This window comes from Periplaneta americana, chromosome 3 (assembly GCF_040183065.1).
Source record: "Periplaneta americana isolate PAMFEO1 chromosome 3, P.americana_PAMFEO1_priV1, whole genome shotgun sequence".
Taxonomy (NCBI): domain Eukaryota; kingdom Metazoa; phylum Arthropoda; class Insecta; order Blattodea; family Blattidae; genus Periplaneta; species Periplaneta americana.
In genome coordinates, this window is record NC_091119.1 from 91888194 (window position 1) to 91914661 (window position 26468).

General features: G+C 34.6%; 1 protein-coding gene across 1 annotated transcript in view; it reads left to right on the forward strand.

The window, feature by feature from the left end:
* Positions 1 to 26468, forward strand: part of LOC138696247 (uncharacterized) — a 657385-nt gene that overhangs the window by 517025 nt on the left and 113892 nt on the right. The window contains exons 3-4 of the mRNA XM_069820936.1: positions 9848 to 10048; positions 18308 to 18651. Coding sequence (XP_069677037.1) covers positions 9848 to 10048; positions 18308 to 18651 — 545 coding nt within the window. The remainder of the gene's footprint in view (positions 1 to 9847; positions 10049 to 18307; positions 18652 to 26468) is intronic.

Here is a 26468-nt window from a genome sequence, read left to right on the forward strand (position 1 = left end):
CTCATGCACACGACACACAAGTCCCCAAGTTCCGAGCTTTGATGATAATATTACATATCAAAAGAACTTAATAACATAAAAAAAGTTTAAAAAGGTGTAAGAAGTCCTAGTTGACTGTTATATTGAAGTTGGTGTAAATAGAAAGGATTTGGATTGAAGGCGAAAGGTTTGGAATGAAAACGTTCACAAGTAAAATATTAAAATGTGTTAACAAATATACTTCTGGGTTAACATTAAAATAAGTCCAGACGGAAACAAAACTAAAATTATATTATTATTTCTTCATTATAATTCGACTTATTTGACAGCTTTATCAAAATGAATTCAAAATTCAAATTTCTAATAAGTTGTCTGTATCAGTTATAAATCTGCCAGACGGAATTATATAGGGGATATACATGAATGGCTAATTGTAAGATCGTTGTATAGTATTAATGAATTTATTGAATGCGAGATGGATGCCTCTTTTTAATGAATAAATACTGACGATGTCATTTTCAATTTCTTATGTGTTGATCTCTGGCAAATAAAGAATTGTTGTTGTTGTTATTATTATTATTATTATTATTATTATTATTATTATTCGCGGAAATGTGCTCCCAGAAGGTCATTTTCCGTTAGCATTCTCAATTTCGAAACTGCTGTATTTCTACATTTAAATTTGGATACTATGCAAGCGTACCGTTTTTATAGGAAGTAAAGTTTGAATTCATTCTATATCTCATTTAAAAAATAATTTTGTTTCTTGTGCTTGTTTCATTTCGTATTTTCACCATCTCTTATAGACGATTTTTTTTTGTTAATTAATCTGATTTGTGATTTTCTTGTAACGCACTGCGCCTAGGAATCTCATACATGAGTATATGTCTACAAAAATTGTATTATTACAAAATATGGAATGATTGAATCAGCAATGAAGCTGTAAGCAACAGTCAATGGCTGTCACCTTGGCAGAGTTTTGGCTTAGAATTACTTTGGACCTTGGTTCGAGTCCTGATGATAGCATAGTCGTATTTGTGGTGGACAAAGCCAAGATTATTGAGGTTTTCACTCGAAGTTCCCTCATTACAATAGCATTAGCCAAATGTTGTCGGCTTGATATAGTATTGTGACTGGCGTACAGGATGTGGGACTTCACCGAAACATTAAGCTTAGATGACACCACGTAGCTGAATAATGATAGGCCTATCTACGAAGAATGCGCCGTTTGGACTTCAATAAAGATTTTTAAGTCAAGGAATATTAAGACACAAAAAGCCCTTTCGAAGCTATGGTGCTACTCTTAGGGGCCCTTCTTCTTGTAAAAAAATCTATTTCGGTGAAAATATCAGTGGCCGCAGATGATAATAAATTACCTACTACATTTTTACTTGAAGTATAGGGAACCACCTTACGTAGTAAATATACAGGGTGGAAGGTAACTTCTACAATCCTTCTGGGATATGATATCTCGAATTATGACAAACAAGAAAGTCTAATAATATTTTGTTCCCAGAAGGGCGGTTTTCGAAAAAAATGTTTTTTTTTTTTTTGTAACTTGAAATTATGATATTAAGTTTTTTATGAAACTGCTTAAAACTGGATTTTTATCTCCTGTAGGATGTTAGAGTAAGCTATGTATGGCCATGTTACAGTAGTATTTGCATGGAAAATAACACAGATTTCGAATAAATCGCGTGAATAGTCGTGTACACATTGCATGGGAACAGGGCTGTGACACGCTGGCAACGCTATTTCTTACGTACGCAAATCATGTGGCCGAGCTAGGTGTACAGAGCGGACGATACGCTTACATTCACTTCGTAATTAGTTGTAGGCTACGTGCAGTTGAAACACAACGAGATGCCACAGTTTTCTAATCGTAAGTATCTGGACACGTTATTAATTTATGGCGAAACTGGTCACAATGCCGCTGCAGCTGCTCGCTTATACCATGACAGATAACTGGATCAGGAGAATGAAAGTTGTAGACACGCAACTGGTGGACACTTTGAACATTACCTTTAGAAGACACTGTAGAGAATGGTGTAAAAAATTTAACAGTGTACCTTACATTAATGTGTATCATTTTCATTTAGTTTTAAAGTTGTTTATTTCTTCCAAACATTGTATTGTAATTGAGTTGGAGTAACATCAACTGCGTGGTCCTCAATGTAAAATAATACTCTATTTAAAGGATTAATTTTATTTTATGCATAATTTTTCATTCTACTGTATTATTAATAAAATTGCCTTAAAATGTCACGGAAACTACATGTTTGTTCGTACTAATTTAGTACTGAAACGATACAATAACGAACATTTCATCATAGATAACGAATAACATAGTTCATGTAGGCCTAATTAACATGTTACGATTACATAAATTTTAATTTGACTGCATCCTCAACAGCTGTTTCTGTTTACAACACGCTATATGTGTACATTTTCTCAAAACCTCTACCAAGTTGATGATTGAAGCGGCATTCAATATGCTGGGATGCAATGATCTCGCGAAGTAAACAATGCTACTGTCTACAACGTTGCAACATTGCAACATTCGTTTTCTCGAAATATTACAAAAACTATTGGTCGTATGAAAAAAATATTATTTGAAAAACGTTCCCAAATGACGTGATCTGTTACGTGTGTGAAGGATTGTAAAAGGTTACCTTCCACCTTGTGTGTGTGTGTGTGTGTGTGTGTATATGTATATATATATATATATATATATATATATATATACAGTATATGTAATATTGTTTGTTTGTAAAAGTAAGCGTAATTTTCTTGTATAGGTTTTATCCCAACACCTTGATATCAGCAAAAAACGGTGGCTCAGTGTTTTTTTCGGAAACTGTTAAGAAATTATAAAAAGCATGAGCTTTGAAGTGGGAAGTTCCGCGTTAGTGAGGCACAATTTGCGTTTCTAATCCAATAATGATCGTGAGTACAGAGCTCGGAACCCATCTTGCGACTGCGGTTACGTAATTTATCCCCATTTCCAATAACGCGCACCGCGCTCGAAGCAACAAACCACTGATTGTCAATAAAAAAAAAGATCGCTTTTAATTAATTATTGGCGCTTTACCACTACACCATTTCGATATTTCCCACAATAGAGCGCAAGACTTCCTGAAACAAATTAAAAGTTTTTAAATTGTGTACCGGCGTGTAGGCCATTTTCTAATTCCTTGATTTTTCCTATTACATTTTACCGTAATTGCACCGAAAAACAACAGTTTACAATGAAATTAATTATTATTTTTATACAACGTATTTATTATGAACTACGTTCGCATGGAGTTGGCTTAAAATGAATAACAGAAAGATTAAAGGTTGCCTTCAATTAGTAATTTGTTGACCATGACTTTAATTATATTATTATTATTATTATTATTATTATTATTATTATTATTATTATTATTCCATCGTCCCACACCGTAGTTTCGAGGTCCTAAGCGCCTTGCCTGCACTCTCGTTACGGAATGCTGGCTGGTTCGAGTCATCATAGGGGCAGAAATTTTCTCATGAGTTTGGGACATTGTATGGGGCCGGTTTCCACACCGTATTGTGAAGAATTTGGGGATCTATGATAGGTAGTTATAGGCCTACTTAATTCCGCGAACGAGCTGTGGCAGTTAGAGGACATCGTGCTACCCACACAATACTCCGTTCTGGTTGGATGATCGTTCACCTCTGCTGGGGCATGTAGACGTGAGACCAGCAGTCGGCTTGACAGTCTATGGGCTGTCGCGTTCAAGATTATTATTGTCACCATCAACATCATCATCCATTAATGACCATCGTAACCACCATTATTATCGAAGCCACAAGAATTAGAGAAATGATCTATTTAATGTCACTTAGTCTATCCTCTTTTTAGATCGACCTATTCCTCTCTTTCTACATCTCGGCAGAGTGTTGAATCTACTCTAATCGGAGAAGGCGGGATTCTGTTTGCTTTCTTCAGGACATCTGAACATTTTATTGGTAAATAATTTTTAAACTGAATTTGTTGACTTTATGCAGTACTACACACTTCCGACTTGATTCTTTTATATTATAATTATTTGGATCATTCGAGGAGTGAATACCAGAGTTTAATGAACATTAACATATAATTAAATACTTTATATTCCTTGCTATACGTTTCTTTGAATTATGGTAATCACTTAATTTTAACCCCCGTATTCTGCGTTTTAAATATATGGCGCTTGGCCCACTATGGCTCTGAACCCTTCAATTGTAACATTTTGTAAAACATCCTACATATTTAGACATCTCTTCATGAACATTTAGTCCACACTTGTGGAGTAACGGTCAGCGCGTCTGGCCGCGAAACCAGGTGGGCCGGGTTCGAATCTCGGTCGGGACAAGTTATCTGGTTGAGGTTTTATCCGGGGTTTTCCCTCAACCCAATACGAGCAAATGCTGGGTAACTTTCGGTGTTGGACCCCGGACTCATTTCACCGGCATTATCACCTTCATATCATTCAGACGCTAAATAACCTAGATGTTGATAGAGCGTCGTAAAATAACCCAATAAAATAAATAAATCATGAACATTTATGAATACATTATTTTAAATTGTTTGAACAAAGATATTAAATCGATAAAAATTATGTCTGAGAGTATTAGTTTCGTACAGAACAGGCTGTTATGAGCACAACTCTGGCCCTGGAGTTGTGTATTAGTCTGTATTAGAAACTACGCCTTTTGTTTAAAATATCTCCCGTTCCGGTTCAATTGAGAACAAAACAAAGTAGAATCATTGAAATGTTCCAACAAATACAGGACAATGCGGACATATTCACGAAATTCCTGCGATTCGAACTCCCACTTGAACTCCACAACTCCGCACATTGAAATAAGCGGACACAGAATGGACGGATAAATTTGAAAAGGATGCTCGGGTCGTGAATTTTAATTAAATACCTCCGGAGAATTTAAACTTTCTTGTTTGTCAAGCATGTATGCATGTGTGTGCTAAACCTTACTCTCCTGTAATCATATTTATGTCTCAATTTACCACATAACTACTGTATATAAAACATTTCTGTGTACTGCAAGTAAAACTATAACTCTAATTTTCAGAAAATACTCGTATTAACTTATAGAAAACAAGTACAATATACGGTCTTTATCTGACTGAGTTAATTTGTTCTCTGAGAAGGCAACAAGCAATTTCGTAAATTTTAGAACTGAAATTTTGTACCTTTCCGAAACATGTTTCGGACTTTATGGAGTTTGAACATTATTTTGGCTTTTACAAGCCTTTTTAAACAAGGAAAAGTTTACAGGGTGCTATTATTTTTAAAGTTTTGTGTTATTTTATTGCATTTTTCAACAAAATAGCTTAACATTTTATCCGAAAATGAAGATAATTTTGTGTTTAATGCAACTTCCATATACAACGTGCATTCTTTATTCACAGCCTAAGATGTCTGAGTATATTACAGCGCTCGGATTGATTATTTGGTAGTGACCAAAGAGTTTGTAATACTTAACTAGAGACACCAATGGCGCTAGTGTAGCGTACAAATTTGAACCGGGAGTTCATGCTTCGCCGTGAGTGCGAGCAGTTCATGTTTATTGGAGGAGTATGAATAAATGTAAGTACACTTGAAGGGAAATAATAAAAAAAGATGGTGAAATACTGAGTCGCAAGTAATTGTTCTAACATAGCCTACTATTGTAGGATGCCCAGGAAAGCATGCATCTCTTAATATTTAGAAAAATGTTCCAAATGCAGTTCCTCCTTTGAATGTGTTTACAGAATGTTGGAACATTTCTTGGATAAAGTTATTCCAGAAACACATTAATCAGATTTATACGGTTGATTTCCACAATGTATGTAAGGGTTAGGTGCCATCATATTACAGTGGAGTATAATAACAAAGTGCATAAGGAAATTCTCAGACAGTATCTGTATAAAACTGTTTCGTTTCAGAATAAATTAAATCATGTAATTTCCGTTCGGTACTTATAGTTTATTCGTGAAAATATAGCTGATGGCCACAAATTTATTACCACCACCACATCTTGCCTTGCCATCACTACTACTACTACTACTAGGCCTACTATTACCACTACCACCATCACCACCACCACCACCACCAGGACTACTAATACCACCAACTCTAGGCCTACTAATATCATCAATACTAGGCCTACTACTACTAGACCTACTGTTACCACTACTAATAGGCCTATTAATATCACCAATACTAGGCCTACTATTACCACTACAAATAGGCCTACTATTACCACTACTACTGGGCCTCTATTATATCACTACTACTAGGTCTATTAATACTACTGCATTAAAAAGCCTGTACTGACAGCTATGCAATTAATACATAGTTTTATGGTAAAAATTTATTCTTGTTATGTTTTAAATCAGGTTTCCAGTATTTTGATGATCTCATATTTCACCACTAAACATTTTCTAAGCACCATATATCTTCCTCTTCCTTTGCATGAAAGGACTAAAATATAGATTATTTTAAATATTACAGTAGATATCTATTATTATGATCCTAAAAATACTGATAATACTGAAAATTTATGTTAGTATTGCCATTATTCAATATTTCACTTACTTATTCCGAGTACATATATGGGTGATTGAATTTATTTTTTTATAATGTCGCCAGAGATGAATCATATGATACTTTAATAAATACAGCGCTCCTCTGCCATTCATCTTTATTTCATCACGACCCATCCTTGGTAAAAATATGTTTAAAACAGTGTCTATCACCAGGCTACATCAATGTATTGTGGTACAGTTTTCGAATTTCGCGGCGCAAACACACCCTTTAATGTGCGGATGCTAGTGTATTCAATTTGTGACATTTTCCTTGCCTGCCACTCACGGTTATGTGTCTCTAGTAAGTATTGCAAACTCTTTGGTAGAGACTGAGTGATATTGAAAATACTTCGTTTCTAAGTAGCATATCGAGACCATTTCTCTCTTTTCTGATGGCTCTGAAATAACATTAAGTATTATTTAACACTCTTTAATGATACTGCACAATGACATACTTTCATAATACTTCTGAGGTAAACCCTCCTTCAAGTAAATGGGCTCCAATATTAAATACATAACATTTTTTCTTGTCAAGTAATTAAATGACAAAAAAGTAATTTATTTAAAAGTAAAAATTTTGAAACGGATATTTAGAATCTTACAAGTTAGAAAAAATGAAGCAGTGTATTACATTCCGGTATCATATATAGCGTGTCTTAAAAATGTTAACACTTACATGGGTAGTGATTCACATATGTATACACAAACCTATACAATTCTCCATGTTTTGTTAACCATCGTGTCCAACATATTATGTAAGGAATCTTTCCCATATAGCATGCAGAGTGGATGCACATTTCATGTGAAACTGCTGCATTACATCCATTATTCTCTCTCGCAGATCGTCTATATTTCGTAGCTTAATTGCATATACATGATTTTTCAGCATACACCACAACCAAAAATTGCAGAGAGTAAGATCCGGCGAACGTGCTGGCCATTGTATTGATTCTCCTCTACCAGTCCTTCTTTGTTGCATATGCATCCTAAGATTTATCCTCAAGATTTTCCATACAGTTGGCCTGGACAGAGGAGATCCTGAACGGTTTCCTCTTGTTGATTTATTTGGACTAAGTAAGAAAGTCCCTTTACAAGGGATCGGCCTGTTTGTGATCGACCGCTGTTCGCTTTGTAATTCTATAGTGCTCGGGAAAAGTGGCACAATTCAAAAATGTTAATTTTACAGTAGAAGGAAAAAAACTGTCTTCACACTAATTTATGTCGATTTTATTTTCTTCCGTATGAATTATTGTAATGGGAGAAATACTTATGTCTCTTTTCCCAAGTAAGCAGATGTTCCGTAAGTTGTCAATAAATTAATAAAAAATGTTTGTGGAAACAGACTTATGCCACTTTTCCGAAGCACTGCAGAATTATCGCCAACAACTGAGCTGCCGGTTTCGACGAACTTGTCATAAATGTGGTAAGTGGTTAATCTAGATGGTTGATCACTGTTGAAATAGGCTTCATATTTTTTGCGAATCAGTATGGAGTACTGAAACATCCATCTTTCGCATTTGAACCTTGTAGTCATTTTTACAATGGAGGTGATAACGAATTCATTGCAACCATGGAAATACCATGACCTACTTTATTTTGAAAAAAAAAATGAAAACGTATTGCTCCCAAGGTCCTGTGTATAATCACATAAACATAAACTGAATCACTATCCATATATGTGATAACATTTTTCGGAAACATAGTGTATTATGTTTCTTTAAATGTACGATATATTAAATAACGCTACATACTGTGAGAGTGTGGGAAAATTTTTGGCAAAAGTTCGACAGCTGTGGGTGGAACTGGCCGAGGGGAAGGAGGCCGAGGAAATAAGGGGAAGAATGTTGTTTATTAGTGTTACAATGAGTAGTATTAACATTGAGCGAATAAGGTAATTAGGGGATAACGTTCTTTTTGTATTAAGTGTGTGTTTTTTTCTATTAGTTTTTTAATGCGTCTGTATGTGTTTTTTATGTCTTACATTTACATTTATTATTTGGATTATTTATTACAATTTTAATAAGGACTTGAATTGAATTGTTTATATATATATATATATATATATGTTTCACTGTGGTTTTTTTCCTTTCATATCTTACATTTATTCTATTTTTATTATTTTTGTGAAATTTGGTATGAAGGTAGATTAGTAGTAATTGTGATAATTAATGATAACAGTAGTAATAATAACAATTATGGTTATTTTACTATTTTATTATTAATAGTATTCTTTTTGTTTTCTTTGAAGATTCAAACTGTGCATAGTTACAGCACGAACGGCCGTACAGGCTCGTTCGAAGGATCTTGTGTAAATGAGTTTGTATAATTGTGTATCAATAAATGCACTTCATTCATTCATTCATTCATTCATTCATTCATTCATTCATTCTTCTTTAAAATCTATCAAGTTCTAGTATTCTGTCCATCAGACTGTAAAACGTAGAAGAAAAATAAAATGTTTAGATTAACAATATAGGAATAGTAGAAGTTGAAACCCAAATATCCGTGGCTTAGTAATCAGTAAAATGTATAGGGTATGAAGAATATTTGGTTTGAATAATTTCCGGGGCCGGCCCCGGAACAATTTTTCCTTAAAATTATTCAAACCTGCTTTACAGGGAGCTACTACCTGAAAGCCAGATTTGTATAATATTTGGTTTATTAATCATGTTTATCACTGTCTCTGCACATAATCTTAATATCGGGCGGATCCACCAGTATAGCTCAGGGTAAAGTCACAGTCTAGTATATACAGTCACGAAGCTCAATACGTAGTAAATATGCATCCATAGATAGTTGCTAACCACTAGGATCGCTACTATCGTCTCATTACAGACAAGGCGAAATAGTACCGGTTCATTCTATTGTTCCTAGCACCCTCACAACTCAAGCTTCGTGACTGTATATACTAGACTGTGTTGGACACGTTATCATAGGCTTCTATCGAACTGAGGGTAAAAGACGGTCAGAGCGCAGTGCCGATCACATCAAATTATTGTAATGCAGAAGTCATGAAAGCATTGAACTCTACCTCCATGGTCCTTGCGTCTTCATTACATCTATTGGGGATGCGTTTACATTAATTTATCTAGTATTTTGCAAATGTAGCACTTCCAAGTTCGATACCATTACATAAATATTTGACTAAGTCGTACTTATTTTTATAGAAGATTACAAACCACTCTTAGCAATCGGGTTTCTTGAAGATGGTAAGCTATTTTTCTTCCAGTATAACAAGAGAAGGCGAGACTGACGTTTTATTTTTTCTTGCAGCTGACCTTTGACACCTTCACGGTGGGGAAATTTGTCTCCTTCACTTCGGACGGCTGTCCGGACGGGCACATGACCATTAAGGAACTGGACAGACCATCCACAGGGGGTCAGTGGTGTGGCAGTGCCTGGGGCTACACTGTCTACTACAGCGAGACCACGTCCCTCAACCTCACCCTGCAGTTGTACCGACTTTCCGAACAGGTAAGTCAGGCCGTCATATTGCTCTATTTTATATGGTGATTCTTCTGGATGACTAAAATTTTGCATGGCGGATGGACGCAGCACTATCCAGCTAGCTCTAATCTCCGCGTTTTCCTTATTTATTATTTCCAGATATCCCCTTGCATATATTTATTTTTGGGACTACAGGCCATGAATTACGTTTCATTCGTCGTATGTCCGAGCATTTCCCTATTGCCGTCGCCTACGGAACGCAATCCCGCCCCAGGAAGTTTCTGTAAAGCCTCCACAACTCTGTCGTGTGAGAAATGTCGAGCAAATTATCTTCCGGCCGGAAAGCGTCGAGTTTGGCTATCGCTGGTGCGCGTTCATATGTCGGTTACTATAACAGCGCAGTATCGATGACTTGACAAGCCACTAACTATTAACGTAAAATATTATTAAACATAAGCAGTTAAAATATCATTTAATCATGCAAATTAAGAAAGCAGAATCTGGTAACTTAATTGAGAAAGAACTAGAGAGAGAGAGAGAGAGAGAGAGAGAGAGAGAGAGAGAAAGTATGCCTACTTTGGTCTTTTTGATATAGAATACGTCTTTCCCGCCATGAATATGGGGACCCGTACCGGGACCTATTATGGTAAAAAAATTACAGAATTTCAAATGCTTACTGTAACAACACTATAAGACACAGCTCAACGATAATGTTATTAATGATTAGGCTGGGAACCATTGTAACTTGCTTGGCCATGCCCAATAAAGTCACCTTCTTAATAGGGGAAGAGGGCGACGAAATTAGTGATGCTCTATACTTTACGCTTATATTTTCTACATCTCCTACATCAGCGTTGGACATATCACTGATTTTGTGGAAGAGCGCTCATTTGCGGGCAACCAAACCGGATTTGCTCATGCGTGGCGCGGTAAGCAGAGTAAAGGCTGGTTCAAAATAAACCGGGAACGAAAACGAGAACGAGAACAGGAATATTGTTAAAATAAATGTAAAGTGTTACTATAAATGATCTTTCCGATTACGAACTTGAATGACTATCGTTAGGAGATACTTAGAAACATGATATTGGTATCAATGGAAATAGAAACTCAAATATTTTTGTTATGTTGGTGAACCTGTCGCATATTTATTAATTTCGTTGCTAGGTGACGATATAAGAGAAAAATGCTGTAAACGAAGACAGGAGGACAAAGTGAACGTGTTTTGTGCTATAAGCCGTGAAAAGGTGCATGGCTCTTTTTTTTTTTGTCGAGGCGACAGTCACAGGTAATTCGTACCTAGACATTTTACAGTTATGGCTTCTTCCATAACTGGAACAGTACATCGAAGGTCTCATTTTTCAGCAGGATGGGGCACCACCTCATTACCACTTAGATGTCAGAAACGAACTGAATACACGACTTCCAAGGAGATAGATTGGCCATGAAGATTTAGAATGTTTGCATTGGCCTCCACGTTCCCCCGACCTCACTCCTTGTGATTTTTTTTCTGTGGGGTTTTATAAAACAACAAGTGTACCAGCCACCATTACCACCTACCATTGAGGATCTTATTGTCCGCATCACAGAGGCCATTGCACGGTGGATGGTCCAATGCTACAACGTCTATGGCAGGAAATTGACTACAGACTTGATGTGTGTTGTGTGACACAAGGAGGTCACATTGAGCACATGTGACTTACTTATGGTTGTGAACCAAATGTTTCTCTTTCTGTTTCATGTTTCAAGTTTTCCAGTGAAAAAAAATTTAAATTGTTGGAGTTTCTGTTTCTGTTGACACCAATTTCATGTTTTCTAATTTTTGCTGATTTAAGAGTAGTTCATGTAATTTGATCGAATAGATAAAAAAAATATTTGAGTTTCTCTTTCCATTGATACCAATATCATGCTTCTAAGTGTCTCCTAACGATAGTTATTCAAGTTTGTAATTGGAGAGATCATTTATAGTAACACTGTATTTAAATGTGAGCATTTACAATTAACTACATATATAAATACATTTAGTTTAACATTATTTCCCTTTTCGTTCTCGTTGTCGTTTCCGTTCTCGGTTTATTGTGAACCAGCCTTGACTCTTTCAGTGTGTACCTGCAGTGTTACAGTCAGAGTGAAGTCGGTGTGCAGTATTTCAAAATTATGACAGAAAGAAGTAGATCTGTGAATAAAGGAGCGGTTTCCCCATTAGTATATTTTAACCGACAATGGGAAAATATATATTTATTTGGGGAAAGTGTAGGAAAATATCGTACAAAATAAATATGTCAGAAATCCAAAGAAACAAAGGTTGTATTAGCTATATACCTACAACTACAATTTCTGCAAAAGTAATTTTGAAAATAACCAGCTATGCAGTTGTATGAAACACAAACCTCAAACTTGTGTTGTAGTGTTTATTTATTCCTTTACTAGTTATCTTACTTACCTTGCATAAAATAACTCAAAGTGTAATGATATTTTCAATTTTAAACTTTTGACATTGGTTTATTGTGAGAACTCTGAAACAATGTATTAATAATTATTTCATCATAAATATTTGTTACTGTAATATTATAAAGGAAGTAACCTATTCCAACATATTTAGTTATTTCATAATATATTTCTTAAATACAGAAAACAAAGTAAAATAGAATATATCCACATATTTGTTCCTATTTAGGGGATAGTTTTCCGTAAGTTATGAGTTAGTTAGTTAAAATTGCTCATAGTACTTATAAAATGAAATAAAAATGAAAAAGTGTATCTCACATAACAAATAACTCAAACTATAATGATGTTTTCAATTTCATAACCTATTGACATTTCTGTTGAGAACTTCGGAACAATGTATTTCTAGTTATTTGATTATAAATATTTGTTACTGTAATATTGTAAAGCAAGTAACCTATTTCAACATGTTTAGTTTTGTTTCATAATTAATTTATGAAATACAGAAAATGAAATAAAATTAAATACAGATAATTTATTCCTATCCTTACTTGATGATTTGATTAATTATAATTACTAATAATGATTACAAAACAATAAAATAAATAAAATAACGATGAAAAAGAGCAACAAATATTTGTACTTTGTTAATGTCGAATTAAAAGATCGCCAATGCAACTCTTCATACTCGCGGCGTGGACTAAAGAAGCACACAATCCACATGAGAGCTCTTGCTGCTCCACAAGTGCAGGTGAGATGAGCGTCGCTGTTCTATATCTTCTCCCCACTGGTCAGCCAGTTTTTAAGTAATTGAAATTTGATCCATCTTATGACTGTAATGTTGGGAATTCGTCACTATTGGTTCCGCAAAAAAAATAAATAAATAAATAAATAAAAATAAAAAATAAAAAAATAAATAAATAAACTCCTGGTTACGTGCGATAAGGTAGGATGTGATAATTTGCGATGATTTATGAACAATAATAATAATAAACAACGCAAACAAATAAAACCACACAGGCGTATACAAACTCAAATGCAACACCTGTAAGAACATCTACATAGAACAGACAGGCAGATCATTTCAAACACGTTACAAAGAACACATCACAGCCATAAAAAAAACTACAAAACACTTCCACATATGCCGAACACATCACAAATGCTAACCACACCTACAGAAACATCAAAACAGAAATGGAAATTCTACATATTCAACCAAAAAGCCAGAAACTAAACACACTAGACAATACGAAATATACAGACATAAAAACACATCCAAATGAAATTCTCAACACATAACTCAATTTCAGAACACACACATTCTTTGACTCCACATTACACTACACAAACACACCCCCACAGGAAACACAAACAAAAGGCGCCAAGACCAGCAACAACCAGTTCTGAAGATAGCTGATAACAGGCTGAAACATGTTAACGAGGTAATATAAATTTAACACTAGAAAGACACGTAATACGTTTTCCAAAATAATTTTCTTTTGCCCTATACAGCTCTGATTTGTTGAAATTCTTACACACCATTGAAGAGTGATTGTATGAATGAAATGATATACAAAATGTCACTTTTCACTCCATGTTATGTTGAAAAGAAAACATTTTCGAGTGAATGTCGTTAAAACGGCAATTTTATATAAAATTGTCCATGTTTTAAACGATGACGCGTTAATATTTCAGCGAAAGTAATTGTAAGATATTTTCTTAATTCCCTGATAAGTTAATTAGCAGAAAGTGAATATAAATAAAATCTATCCTATCGCTTAATCGAAATCGCTATAACAGTATAGACAGACGGACGAATTATATTTTTATTTATCGTCAGAAAATTACTTTCTCTTTATATTGCATATATTAATAAAGTAAGAAAAACGAATAATAACTGCTGTGACACTATACCTATGGCCCCCTGAACAATTGGTTTTGGGGATTTTTGAAGGGAAGCTATTAATGTGTAATTTACAACCGAGTCAAAAACTTTCTCTTTACTTCCATATGGAAGAATTTTGCTATAATTCAATTTGCAAGAGTGCTTGTTAACAAGGTTGACATATTTCATTTTAAATTTGGAAGATGTAGTTGCTACAATACTCTTATAAACTTCTCAGAATTAACTTAACGCACATTAAACTACTGCATTATAAAATGTTAATACATAATTTAATTTTATAATTTGGTCTCGTAAAACGGGTAAAATTAAGAAAACGCCTATTCAAAAGTTGGTCGGTGGTTGGGGAGAGCGGTGATTTTTAAATTCAGGCACTAAATACACTTGTTTCACGTCGCTTCTTAGACATATCGGTCTCTAAGAGGAGTGGTCTCTGAAGAGGATTGGTCTTTCAGAGAGGTTTCATTATATTACAGATTGTAGATGAAATGAGGTGGAGAGTGCTAGTGAAAGGACAGAGGGAAAGGGGAATACCCCGACAACATCATTTTGCTACGTCTGCTTTTTCTACCACGAAATGTCACGTTTTAAGTGAATGGAGGATAGAATCCGGGCCGCCTAGATTGACCAATTATTGTGATCCTATACACGTAATAATATTGTCCAAATCAAACTTGGGTTGCATTCGTGAATCCAAGACTAACAGATCAGCCATCCTATCCTTGCCCTGATGGAACCCATCCCCATTCAAGAGTCTGGTGGGCTCCAGGAAACAGAGCCCCAAGCCTCGCTATATTAGCATCGAAAACCTGTACAGTTCCCAGGACTTCCCTTCCGCTTACTATTGATTACTGTATTACACATGATAGATGAAATGAGAGGAAGTTTGAAAGTCTTGGTAGAATAAGAGAAGAAAACCGAAGTACTCTGGGAAAAACACTCTGCAACGTCTGTTTTGTTCACCACAAATACAATCAAAATATGGCCGTGTTCGAACCTGGACTTCCTGGGTGGAAGAATAGCTCGTTAGTGTTCAGCTACAGACGTCGCCACTAAAGGAAATTACGACGCTCGTCTTCCACTTCCTCTCAGCTATCATCTTAGGTATGGATGGGCAACTGGTGCTCACGAAGTGCTAAAAAACCAGCCGCAGCAGTTACAAGTTGTTTGTAGTAACGCTACAGAAGTAGTTCACTGCTACGGTGCTCTCTGGCGGCTCATGCAGATGGTCATGATATTTACTCCATGATTTGAATTTCAGAATGACGCATGGTACAATAATTATAGTAATTTTAGACAGACTGTGCCTAAACACACATAACAAAATTATATTATTTCCTTGCTTTGTAAATTAGTTTAGTACTGGAAATACAAACTGAATATAACCTTTTCAAGTAAAACAAAAATAGCCGCAACACTTATTTATTATTACACTATTTGTTAATATTCCTTATTATATTATGTCTTGTTTGAAACTTAGAACTCGAGAATTTACGAGTCTTTATACATTAAAGAGTGTTCCGCTGTTCTCAGAAAGACAATAGTCTGTATTTGCAAACAATCACAAATTCAAGGAAGTAATTTTTTACATGTCACGGCAAATTAAATAAACTTACTTCAGAGACCTTTCTGTAGGCTACATTCAGAGCTTTTATACTTCTTTCTTGTATTAAACTCTGCCTCAAGTACATAATGCGAAAGCAAAGAGTATACTTGGAAATTCTGACTTAGGCAGCATTGCGAACAGTTCGATTTCTGATTTCGCTGGAATCTGAGTGGCGTACTATTCTGTAGATTTATCAATTCAAGCTACAAACTTCCAGGATCTTCTATCGGCTGTAAACCAAAAGGATTTCAGAAAAATCTCGATTCGTTGTCAATTGTCACTGTTTCTCCGAATTTACCAATAATTCTGCTGTAGATCTTGAAGTAGAGTCTTATATTTGATAAGCAGATTTTCTTATCATTATTTAAGTTTATAGTCAAGGAAAGTGAAGTTGTCTATGTAGTACATGATACTGCCACATTTCAAATTTATTCATAAATGCTCTTAACTAGTCGATCATATGTCGTGCAATTCTGTAACTCAAACGCACAACGTACTAACGATATTTTATATCAGTCTCACCTTGTTGATATCCCACTTTTACATTTAGCTGTTCTAAAGCAGATACAGACAGTATTTCATTACTAACTTTGCACGTTAATCCAAAATGTCGACTAGGAATACCAGCCTAAAATCTTTACTGTGTTTATTTGTGACATAAAATGTTTGCGTAAGAAAGTGTAATAGAACATAATACAAACTTTACCTCCCTTCTTAATAAAAATCTTTCTCTTTCCACTCATTACTAAAGGGAAATGATCTGATCGGATTATATTGTTTTTTACTTAAAACGATCCGCCACTTACTGCAGACGCCAGCGAACTTGCGTCTTGGAAGAATCGTAAACAGACACTACAACTAGTACAGAGTCCGTTCTACCTGCACTGAGGTTGTGTTGATAGTTTGAGAGCACGAGTTGCCCATCCATGATCTTAAGCAATTCTATCCTCCTCTATTAAATCATGTTTTGAATGGTGTTCCGCGACGTCTCTTGCCCTTATTTCAGTACCTTTCACATTAACCGGTTGATTTAATTTCGGATTTTATTCTTTATAAAATATCTCTTGGTTCTTCAATGCTATGGCGGCAAACAGAGTGAGACAAGTGGTCTACAGACTTGGAGATTACATATTTCCCCCATAGCCTCGTTTTTCCTATCAAATACACACTTTACGGTACTTTTTAGTTTGCTCTTACCTTTTTTTGACCTCATTTATTGGTTGTTGAGATTAATCATTTGCATGCTATAAAATGTCACTGTTATTAGTAGGCTTCGTATTCCAGCTACCTAAAGACTGAAGTTAAAGACACATTGATTATATAATACGGCGAACACAGGTGATGCAACAAATAAGGATATAAACAAACAGGTCTTCGCATCGTATTTGTGGAGTAGACTCCCGAAATTCTGAAGTTACACCAGTAAACCCATGCTTGAGCCATGATGTTAATTTTCTTCGTGATCTTTGCAGTGATAATAACATTAATTCGTAAGTTACTTAACTTGAACATATGCGGATGTCACTTGAAAAGATTTTATATTGCAAGAAATTCTTCCAATAGCACATGACGTTATTGTTGCATGATTTAACTACAAGATATTCCTATTGTCTGATATTTTGTCATGTTTCATTAGAATATTGCATATGTCGCTCATCACTAAAAACCCACTAATTTTGTACGTATTTTTCTAGAAATCCCCTGAAATGCAGATTATTTAATTTATTAATTGGGATGTTAGCACTGAACATCATGGTAGGCTATACAAATCCATCTAAACGTCGAGTTAATATTCTAATAATTTTCATATTTTGATGGTACTGGTTATTTTGGATTACGTTCAACACAATTTCGTGCCTTTTGATATAATTGCAGTGCACTGTTCTTTTTTTGTCACTTTTAGGGATATTTTACACAATGTATATGTAATGTTGTGTACATTAACAGTGAAAATATTAGTTCTAATATCCTCAATTATGCCCTGCAATATTACACGCTTGAGTGTCTTACCTAAGGCATTTTACCTCTGCAATGAACCTTCAACCAGCCACAAAGATGTAGTTATTTAAATAACACGGCTAGTAAGAGTAGTGATCGATAAGACTACTCACTATGACTGCGTCCCGGCTTTGACTTCTTATAGCGAAAGGCAGAGCGTGCATAACTATTTTGCATACTAACATACCTATACCTGCGCTGTGACGTCACATATACTTCGAATCAAGCAACTTCATTCCAGCTTAGAGGTAGCTGAATTACGAAGCCTAGTTATTAGTGTGTCTGAAATGTTTACCATAAAACTCTTAAGGCAGTAATGTCGTCCTCCTTTCAGGGTATAGGGTACAACTTCGACTTCAAGCTGGCGTACAAGTTCCTGCGTCGCAGCGAGGCGCGCCTGCGGTACGGCAACAGCAGCGTGGCCACCTGGCGAGGGGACCTCGTGCCCGGCTCGTATTGTGACCGCGTGTTAGACCGCTGCGACACGCGGCCGTGTCGCATCCAGTCGCCGAATTACCCGGGCGTGTATCCGCGCAACGTGACGTGCTATTACCGCATCGAGCACCGCCAGGTCCCGCGCGGCAAGCACGCCATGCTGGCCGTCAGGCAGCGCAACAGCCACAAGATCCACATCAAGGATCAGATCGTCAAGTACGACCGCAGCCAGAGGGTTCTCAGGTCAGTATCTTGCTCAGAAATTAATGAAAATAAATAGCGAGGGATTTGTGAGAGACAGAATCATGTGATCTGCGAGCAGCGCAATACTCTCAGCAATTTTGAATCACATTTTTCCTTGTGCTGAAGTTTTTCAGCATATGTCTATAAAAGTAGCCTACTATGCCTTTTATTAATTGTAGGATTTTAGTTTTCAGGACACATTGTATTTTGTCACTGTTATAATTAGTTGTGGCCTAAAGAGTGAGAGAAGAAGAGTATGTCGCTCATCCCTTCTATGTACAACTGTAATAAAATACATTTATGATGAACTGAGTGTACTGTAGTATGTTAATTGCATTCAGTATCGTAGGATTGCCTGGTATCTGGTATTTTACCCACATTTTCACGAGACTTCCATCTCACGGATTTGGTAATGTTTTCTTCCGTATTTTACAAACTCTTAATTTTTACTATTGATTAAATTTTATCAACAGTAATTTCACTAGAGGTTTTCATTTATCTAGAGAAAATCAAAACACGAGTGGGATTTAATTGACTATTATACGATTAGAATAAAGTATATAAAGTGCTGTAATACAATTAAAATATTAAATGACTTACTAAAATTCTATTTCATAAATGTTAGTTTCACCAAAACGTTTGAACGGAGCTGCCATTTTCAGTTGACTATCTATGCGGTAAACAAATGACGATCGCAAAGCATGTTTTATAGTACCATAAAGAATTTTCAGTTTGAAATGTGTGCAAACAAAGAAACAAATGGTAGTAGTAATAGATTTATTTCTACTGGCAAAGTTAAGGCCATAAAGTCTACCCTTGCACTCAACCAGTAGGGAGGTGATAAAAACAGAAGAAAGTATATAAAGATTAGAAGAAATAAAGTACTCTAATACAATAAAATAGGTGTTAATTGACTTACTAAAATTCTGTTTCACAAATGTTAGCTTCATCGAAACATTTGAACGGGGCTGCTATTTTCAGTTGACTATCTATGCTGTAAACAAATGACGGTCGCAAAACATCCTTTATAGTATCGTAAAGAATTTGCATTTTTTGAAATGTTGGCATCAAAGAAAAAATGCTAATGAAGTGATGAAAACGAACAAATGCTAGGGAAATAATAGAAACAACAAATGCTAGAAAGTGATAAAAACAAAGAAATGCTAGGGAAGTGATAACATTGTAGAGATAAACAGCCATGATTGGTTGAAACACGTCCTTTCGTACCGTTTTTATTGGTCCAAATTAGTATGATGTAGTGAATGTGTAATAGTCACTAAACATTTTTGTGCCCTTCAGAGCTTATCGTTCCCAGTGTTTTAATAGTACATTATGCAACGAGCCTATAATGAAGGTAATTAAGAAGCGAGTATGGATATTTATGAAACGAGCGCAAGCGAGTTTCATAATCTTCATACGAGCTTCTTAATTACCATTATAGGCGAGTTTCATACGACTTTTTATGCTCGACCATATTTCTAACTTGATATTATTAATTTTTTAGCATGTCCCGTATGTTGTGAGATGTGCGCAGACGCGAAAGTATTGATTTTTTCCGAGGAACAGATGTCCACATTGACCTTGCTAAGCCATAAGAACCTACAGAGATAACATTGAAATTAAATTAGACATTGAAAAACGAGATGACAAATTGAATTTATTTGAATATTATTTACAATTAACGCTAATTATTATAGTAACAGAACATAACCTTCTGCGACAGTATTGGATTTCCAGCCTCCGTGACTTTTCGCTAATTCTCTTTCGATTGAATATCCGAGAATAATCGATACTTGCGGTTTTATAACGGTAGAAAGCTGACCTGTCATTGGCTGAACAGTTGTAACCTGAGTCGTCATTGGCTGAAAGACCTGACCTTTAATGAGTAGGTGTACTTTGACATGCATTAAAGGTCTGCTACCAGGTGTATGATTACTACATTTCGGCATGGTCGAGCATAAAATTGTTTAATGGATGCAAAGCTAATGGTAAATATGAATAGTGCTATGATAATAAGAAGTTGGTTCTCACTAATATTTTGAAATGCAATCTACAATGACAAATTCTCATTAATTAGCAACCTGATTTGAAGAGGATTATACAATATTTTTTTTGTTTTATTCCTAATTTTTACGTTTATCTTTGTTAAATATGTGTTCATTGTGTTTGGATAGCTCCCTGAGCACGTGTTTTTACTCCTTCAGGGATGATTTCTACTTATAATTTGGTACAAGTTATTTAACCAGCAATAATCTTAACCTTAATAAGTAACTGTTTTTAATTAATATAAAGCAAGTGGTAAGTACTAATAGTACCATGAAATTTATTTAAATTACTATACTTTCGTGTACAGGCATATGAATACAGATAACATCCTTTTAAGGGTATTGGGTAGTGCTGTTAATAGTATTTTCGCGTATAAATATGCATATTTAAAATATTTGTTCCTATGTTTCTATCAAACTTAGACTAATGTCCGTTGCACCGTATGGTAAAAATATGTTGGTTATTTTATTGACATATTGTTCCGATAAATATTTATATTTATTATGTTCCGTCTGTTACTTATCTTTATTGTTTGATAACAAGTAAAATACATTATGACATGAATATGTAATATATTAGCGAAGGAAAAGGGGACAAACGTTTTCGCCATATATAACATCTTCAGGAACCATGTTAAATGGTTAATGCTATATGAACACTTTTACACATATCTGGTTTTCAAAATATTTTCACTTATATACATTTATAAGTGTATATCATTAAACTATTAACAATAAAAATACAACCCTTTAAAATGTTCTAAAATAAAAACAATGTTACTCAATTACTAATCTCTGTGTTGTAAACTGTGACATCATACAGGATACTACGTATATTTCTCATAATTAAAATGCAATATGAAAATAAAACCAGTCGGTTTATGTAAGATGTACTATACAATTATTGTTGTATATTAATGTTTAATCCATGTAATGATTATTTCAAATAAGTTACATTATGTGATTTTGGGAGAACAAATCCTTAATACTTGTATGTATATAGGCCTAGTAATATCTTCGTTATCGTGTTGGCATACATGAATAATTCGGATTATACAAGTTGTAATGACATGTTGGTGAGTTGTGAGCTCACCACAGAAACAAATTATCTTTCGTTGTTTTAATGTAGAAATGGCAAAAAGAAAGAGCATTGAAAAAATAATAATTTATATTGTTCTAAATTCAGGAACAATTTACCCTGAAACTACTTGAATCGTTTATTTCTAAAACCCCACAAGTGACAAAAACAAAACTTTTCGGAAACCAATAAAAACTGTTTAGTTTCATTACTTTTATTTTTATTGTCAAAATGTATTTAACAAGTGATATTAGTTGCTAAATATGAGGTTTATTCACCATTAGTTGTGTTTTATAATATGTATAAAGTCCCCCAAAAATTTAATTAATTAGGATGTTATGGGGTTTTTCCAACAAACAAACTGAAACTAAGCAAAGCATTGCCTTTTTTCAAATATCTGAATGAATGAAAGTAAGTATGAACAAACTCTGTAATGTATGTAAAAACTACAGTATAAAATCACAAAAAAATTAAAGTTTTCTGTTGCAACAGACATTTTTCTTATCAGGACTTATTATTTTTCTAGTCTTCGCTCCCACTGTCATTACTATCTTTGTTGGTGGTAGGCCATGTGTACAGTTCTGTGTAGAATCCTTTCACTTCATCCGGTATGTACTGCAAAATCTTCTTAAGGTCCTCCATTTTTTTTAACATTGATTGGTAGCCTCGAGCTGTTATACGCTAGGTATGTTGGCAGTTCAAACGGTAAATTTTCAGCACAAACACTTTTCTCAGGAATTCGAATGGTGAATACTTCTGCCGGTACAATGCTGTCAATGAACTCTTTACAAAGAACTTCACTTTTTTGTTCATTGCAGTGAAAAAACTCATTCACCTTCGAAATTTTACAATGTACCTTTTTATCCTTTGGTACCGGTACACCACGGCCATAAGATGAATCAGACATGCTAGATAGCTTATAAAATTTTCGCCACCAAGCTTTGAAGTTAACCACGCCATTAACTGTGACTCCTTTTACCTTAAACATAGACGAGTTCTCAATAACCCTCATTAGCAACATTTTCATCACTTGAACTAACCATCTTGTAACAAAATACTCAAAACAGATAATAATAATAATAGTAAGGGCAACACTTAATCAGCAATAGACAGAACAAAACACTGATCCGACTGTGATTGAAATCAGCTGTTGGTTGCGACAGTGCTGCTGTCAGCTAGTGTGGCAGGCTAGTTTATTTGAAAAACACCATATGTGATGTTAGTGGTGGGGTTTTTAAAATAAATGCATATTTCTTGTCCAATTTTTTACATGTTACACTTATGCTAGACATAAGGTTTTTATATCAAAAGATGCTGGCAATCAAAATCCACAAAAAAAAGGCATTTTGTAAAAAATGTCAGGTTGTGGTGGTTTTGCAATAAACGATTCACTTAAGATAAAGGGCTGAAATTGTATATGCCAATGTAAACTATATAGTTATTCAAAATGAATGGACTACTATTTTAAATATTCAATTCAAGTATTGAAAATGTGGATAGACATGTCATATTTTTATAGGACAAAATAAACATTTAAGAATTTGTCACATTGTGCTTGTGTAATTAAAAAATGCTGTTTTAGTTCCACTAATTTTCTCAAATACGTAATATGTTTTTGACATAGGGAGGAAAGTTTGAAAAGTATGAGATTAAAACTTTTTGTAATATGTGTTCCTAACTGTTGATAATCGCAAAATTGTCTTTTTTCAACAGACTTTTCTTTCTGCAATGCCTATATTAAAACAATGTTATTGCTATTAGTTCACTCAAGATTATAACAACGATATTGTTCAACTGAATAACATAGGGATTCCAACGAGGTAGAATTCCTTTGTTGTTTCAGCAAAGGCATTGAGGTGGGCTCCACCATTGATTATGTAGCTTCCATTATAGCGATTGTTAACGAGTAACCTTGACCTCTTGGCTGTGAATAGAACCTCTGCCGTTGCAATATTAGATCACGTATTTCTTGAACAAGAATGTTAATGCACTTGTGCTTTGTGTGGCATTTTGTATGATATGGAATGCAGAAGGTTGTTCATTGTGAAAAAGGGAATATAGAATTACTTGTAATACAATACAAGTGTGCCAGTTTCATGATTGATCCTTACATAGCGAATGCTGCTCTTTACCAACGACAAACGGTATTCTCAAACACAAAACAACGAACAGTTTTGTTGCATTCTGTGTGATATATATTAAAAATTAACTTTTTAACCGTTTCATTTTCATGGTGTGTGGCAGGAATTTTTCTGAGAATACTTTTACCCTGTATAATTATTTCTAGAGATGGGAAGTCCGATTCATTTTGAAGAATCGGTTCAGTAAGAATGATTCCCTAAAATGATTCGTTCATTTGATTCACAGATGTTCCGATACAAGTATGAACGAATTACACACTGGATCTTTATTTCTATTCAGCGATACCTTTCGTTCGTTACTACATTATTTACTTCACGTTCACTTTTTGCTCACTAGATGACAGCACATTGCAATTCACTGCATTAGTGGTAAATTGACATGGTCGTCCATTGTTGCAAAGTTGTATTAAAGACATAAACTTTAAGAGATAGAGAAATGGGTACCTGTATATAATATAAGTTTAATATCTCCTACATTATGTGAATGTTATAAAGTTATAATATTTAGGCTACATAATCATTAATCAGTAATGAAAACTAGAGATAAAATAATTAAACAGGTCACAGATTTTACAGTTTGAAGGCCAAAAGGAAGTTGAGAAAATTTTAATAAAACATAAAAATTCAGGAAAATCTACTTAATTGATGTATGTGTGTATGTTTTCCCTATCTATTTTACATTTTTTTGTCTAAAAATATTATAAAAATGGTACAGTTTATGCGTTATAACATTCACAAGTTTTGTTTTTTAATTTTCCTGTAGGCCTAACTTCATATTTGTAAACTTATGGTAGGCTACATTTTCTAAATTTCATAAATGGTTGGCGATTTTGTATTATTCTGTTTAGGACAAATACAGTATATTTAAGTATGTGATAAGGAATACTAGCTTTCGTATCCATGTGATTAATTTAGACGTATGAATATGAACAAGTTAGTCTATAATTAAGACCATCATAATTGGATTAAGCTGGTAATTTAAAAATAAATAGTTGATGTAATGCGAACAATTTTATTTTCTACCCGTTTTAAAAGATTAATGAAATAGATATTCTACTTTAGCAATTCATTATATCCAAACATGGCACTGACAACTTAAATACATCGTTCTGCGCGATTAATAACAGCTGATTTTAACGAAGTTCCTCTACCAGCTACCAGATGTCGCAAATATCGCAGCGTATGAAACAAGCACGTCTGTTACTGGGCGAATCTAGATATCTGCTAGTGAGCGGACCAATAAGGAACCTGAATTCAGAAGATTCAATGTAGAAAACGATTCATAACGAGTGAGAACCGAGAAGACGTTCGATTCAACTTTCGGTTCAGGAAGGAATCGATTCATTTCGTTTACTGAATCATGATTCGTTCGTTCGGTTCAATGATTCGTTCATTATGAACGACTCGTTCATAATCTTCCCACCACTAATTATTTCACCAAATCATCGACATCACTTCATCTTATTCACCGTTTTATGAGTAAGTGCCTTGGCTGGCTTATTAGTACGGCTGAAAAAGTATTTGTTGCAGGTTACGCTGCAGTACGTAGAGCTCTGCGTTTACAAAATGTTTGTGTGCATGCACAACTGGTTACGGTAGCGCCTGCTTGTACAGTTGCTCCCTATAATGAATTCATAATAGAATTTACAGCAGTGGTTGGTAGGTTGTGCATTTGTGACGTCGGAGCAAGGTCGGACTAGATGAGCACCTGAAGAGAAGCACAGCAGTCGTGCAATGTTAAGCTATTACAGTTGTATAATAATAAGTGGTTCAGCGGAATTGGTTAAGTTTTAATTTTATTTATACGTTGTATTGTATCTATACGGGATGACCCGTATATAATGTCATTAATTTCAGGGGTTTGTTCTTTGAAATATTTCAAACAAACAAGTTAAATACAATTTTGCTTGTTTTTACTTCCTTATCGAGTTAAAAATTATTGTATATGAAATATTTCACAGGATTTTTGTGAAATCCATTGGTTTAATTCCCAATATGCTCAGTCAATTTAAGAGAGCGGTGTATTATGATTAATAATTGATTGAAAGAATTTTAGTTTTGTCCTTTAAATGTGCAGAAATTTGGTCCGAACAAATGTAACATTGTACATTTCCTTTTGCTGAACGAAAAGTTACATTCCTTCGGATCAAATTTATACACATTTAAAGGACAAAACCAAAAATATTTCAATCATTTGTTATCATAACACACTGCTCTCTTAAATCGACTGAGCATATTGGGAATTAAATAAATGGCTTTCCTAAAATACGCTAAGGAATGTTACATATAAAAACCATTTCTGTTTCGAAAAGGAAACATACACGAGCAAAATTGTTTAAAATAATCATATGCACGAAATTAGATGTAGGCCTATAAGTCGTCATTGTAGAGTTCAGTATTGAAGCTTATCAGCTATTCTTCGCCCTCAGAGCTCTGGATGACGACGTTCTTAAAAGAGAGCACGATTGCTCCGAGGGAATGATGTCACAGACCACTGATTCTGCCGATCACTGGCTTAAAGTATTTATTTCTATATTTGTATGTTTATAGCAG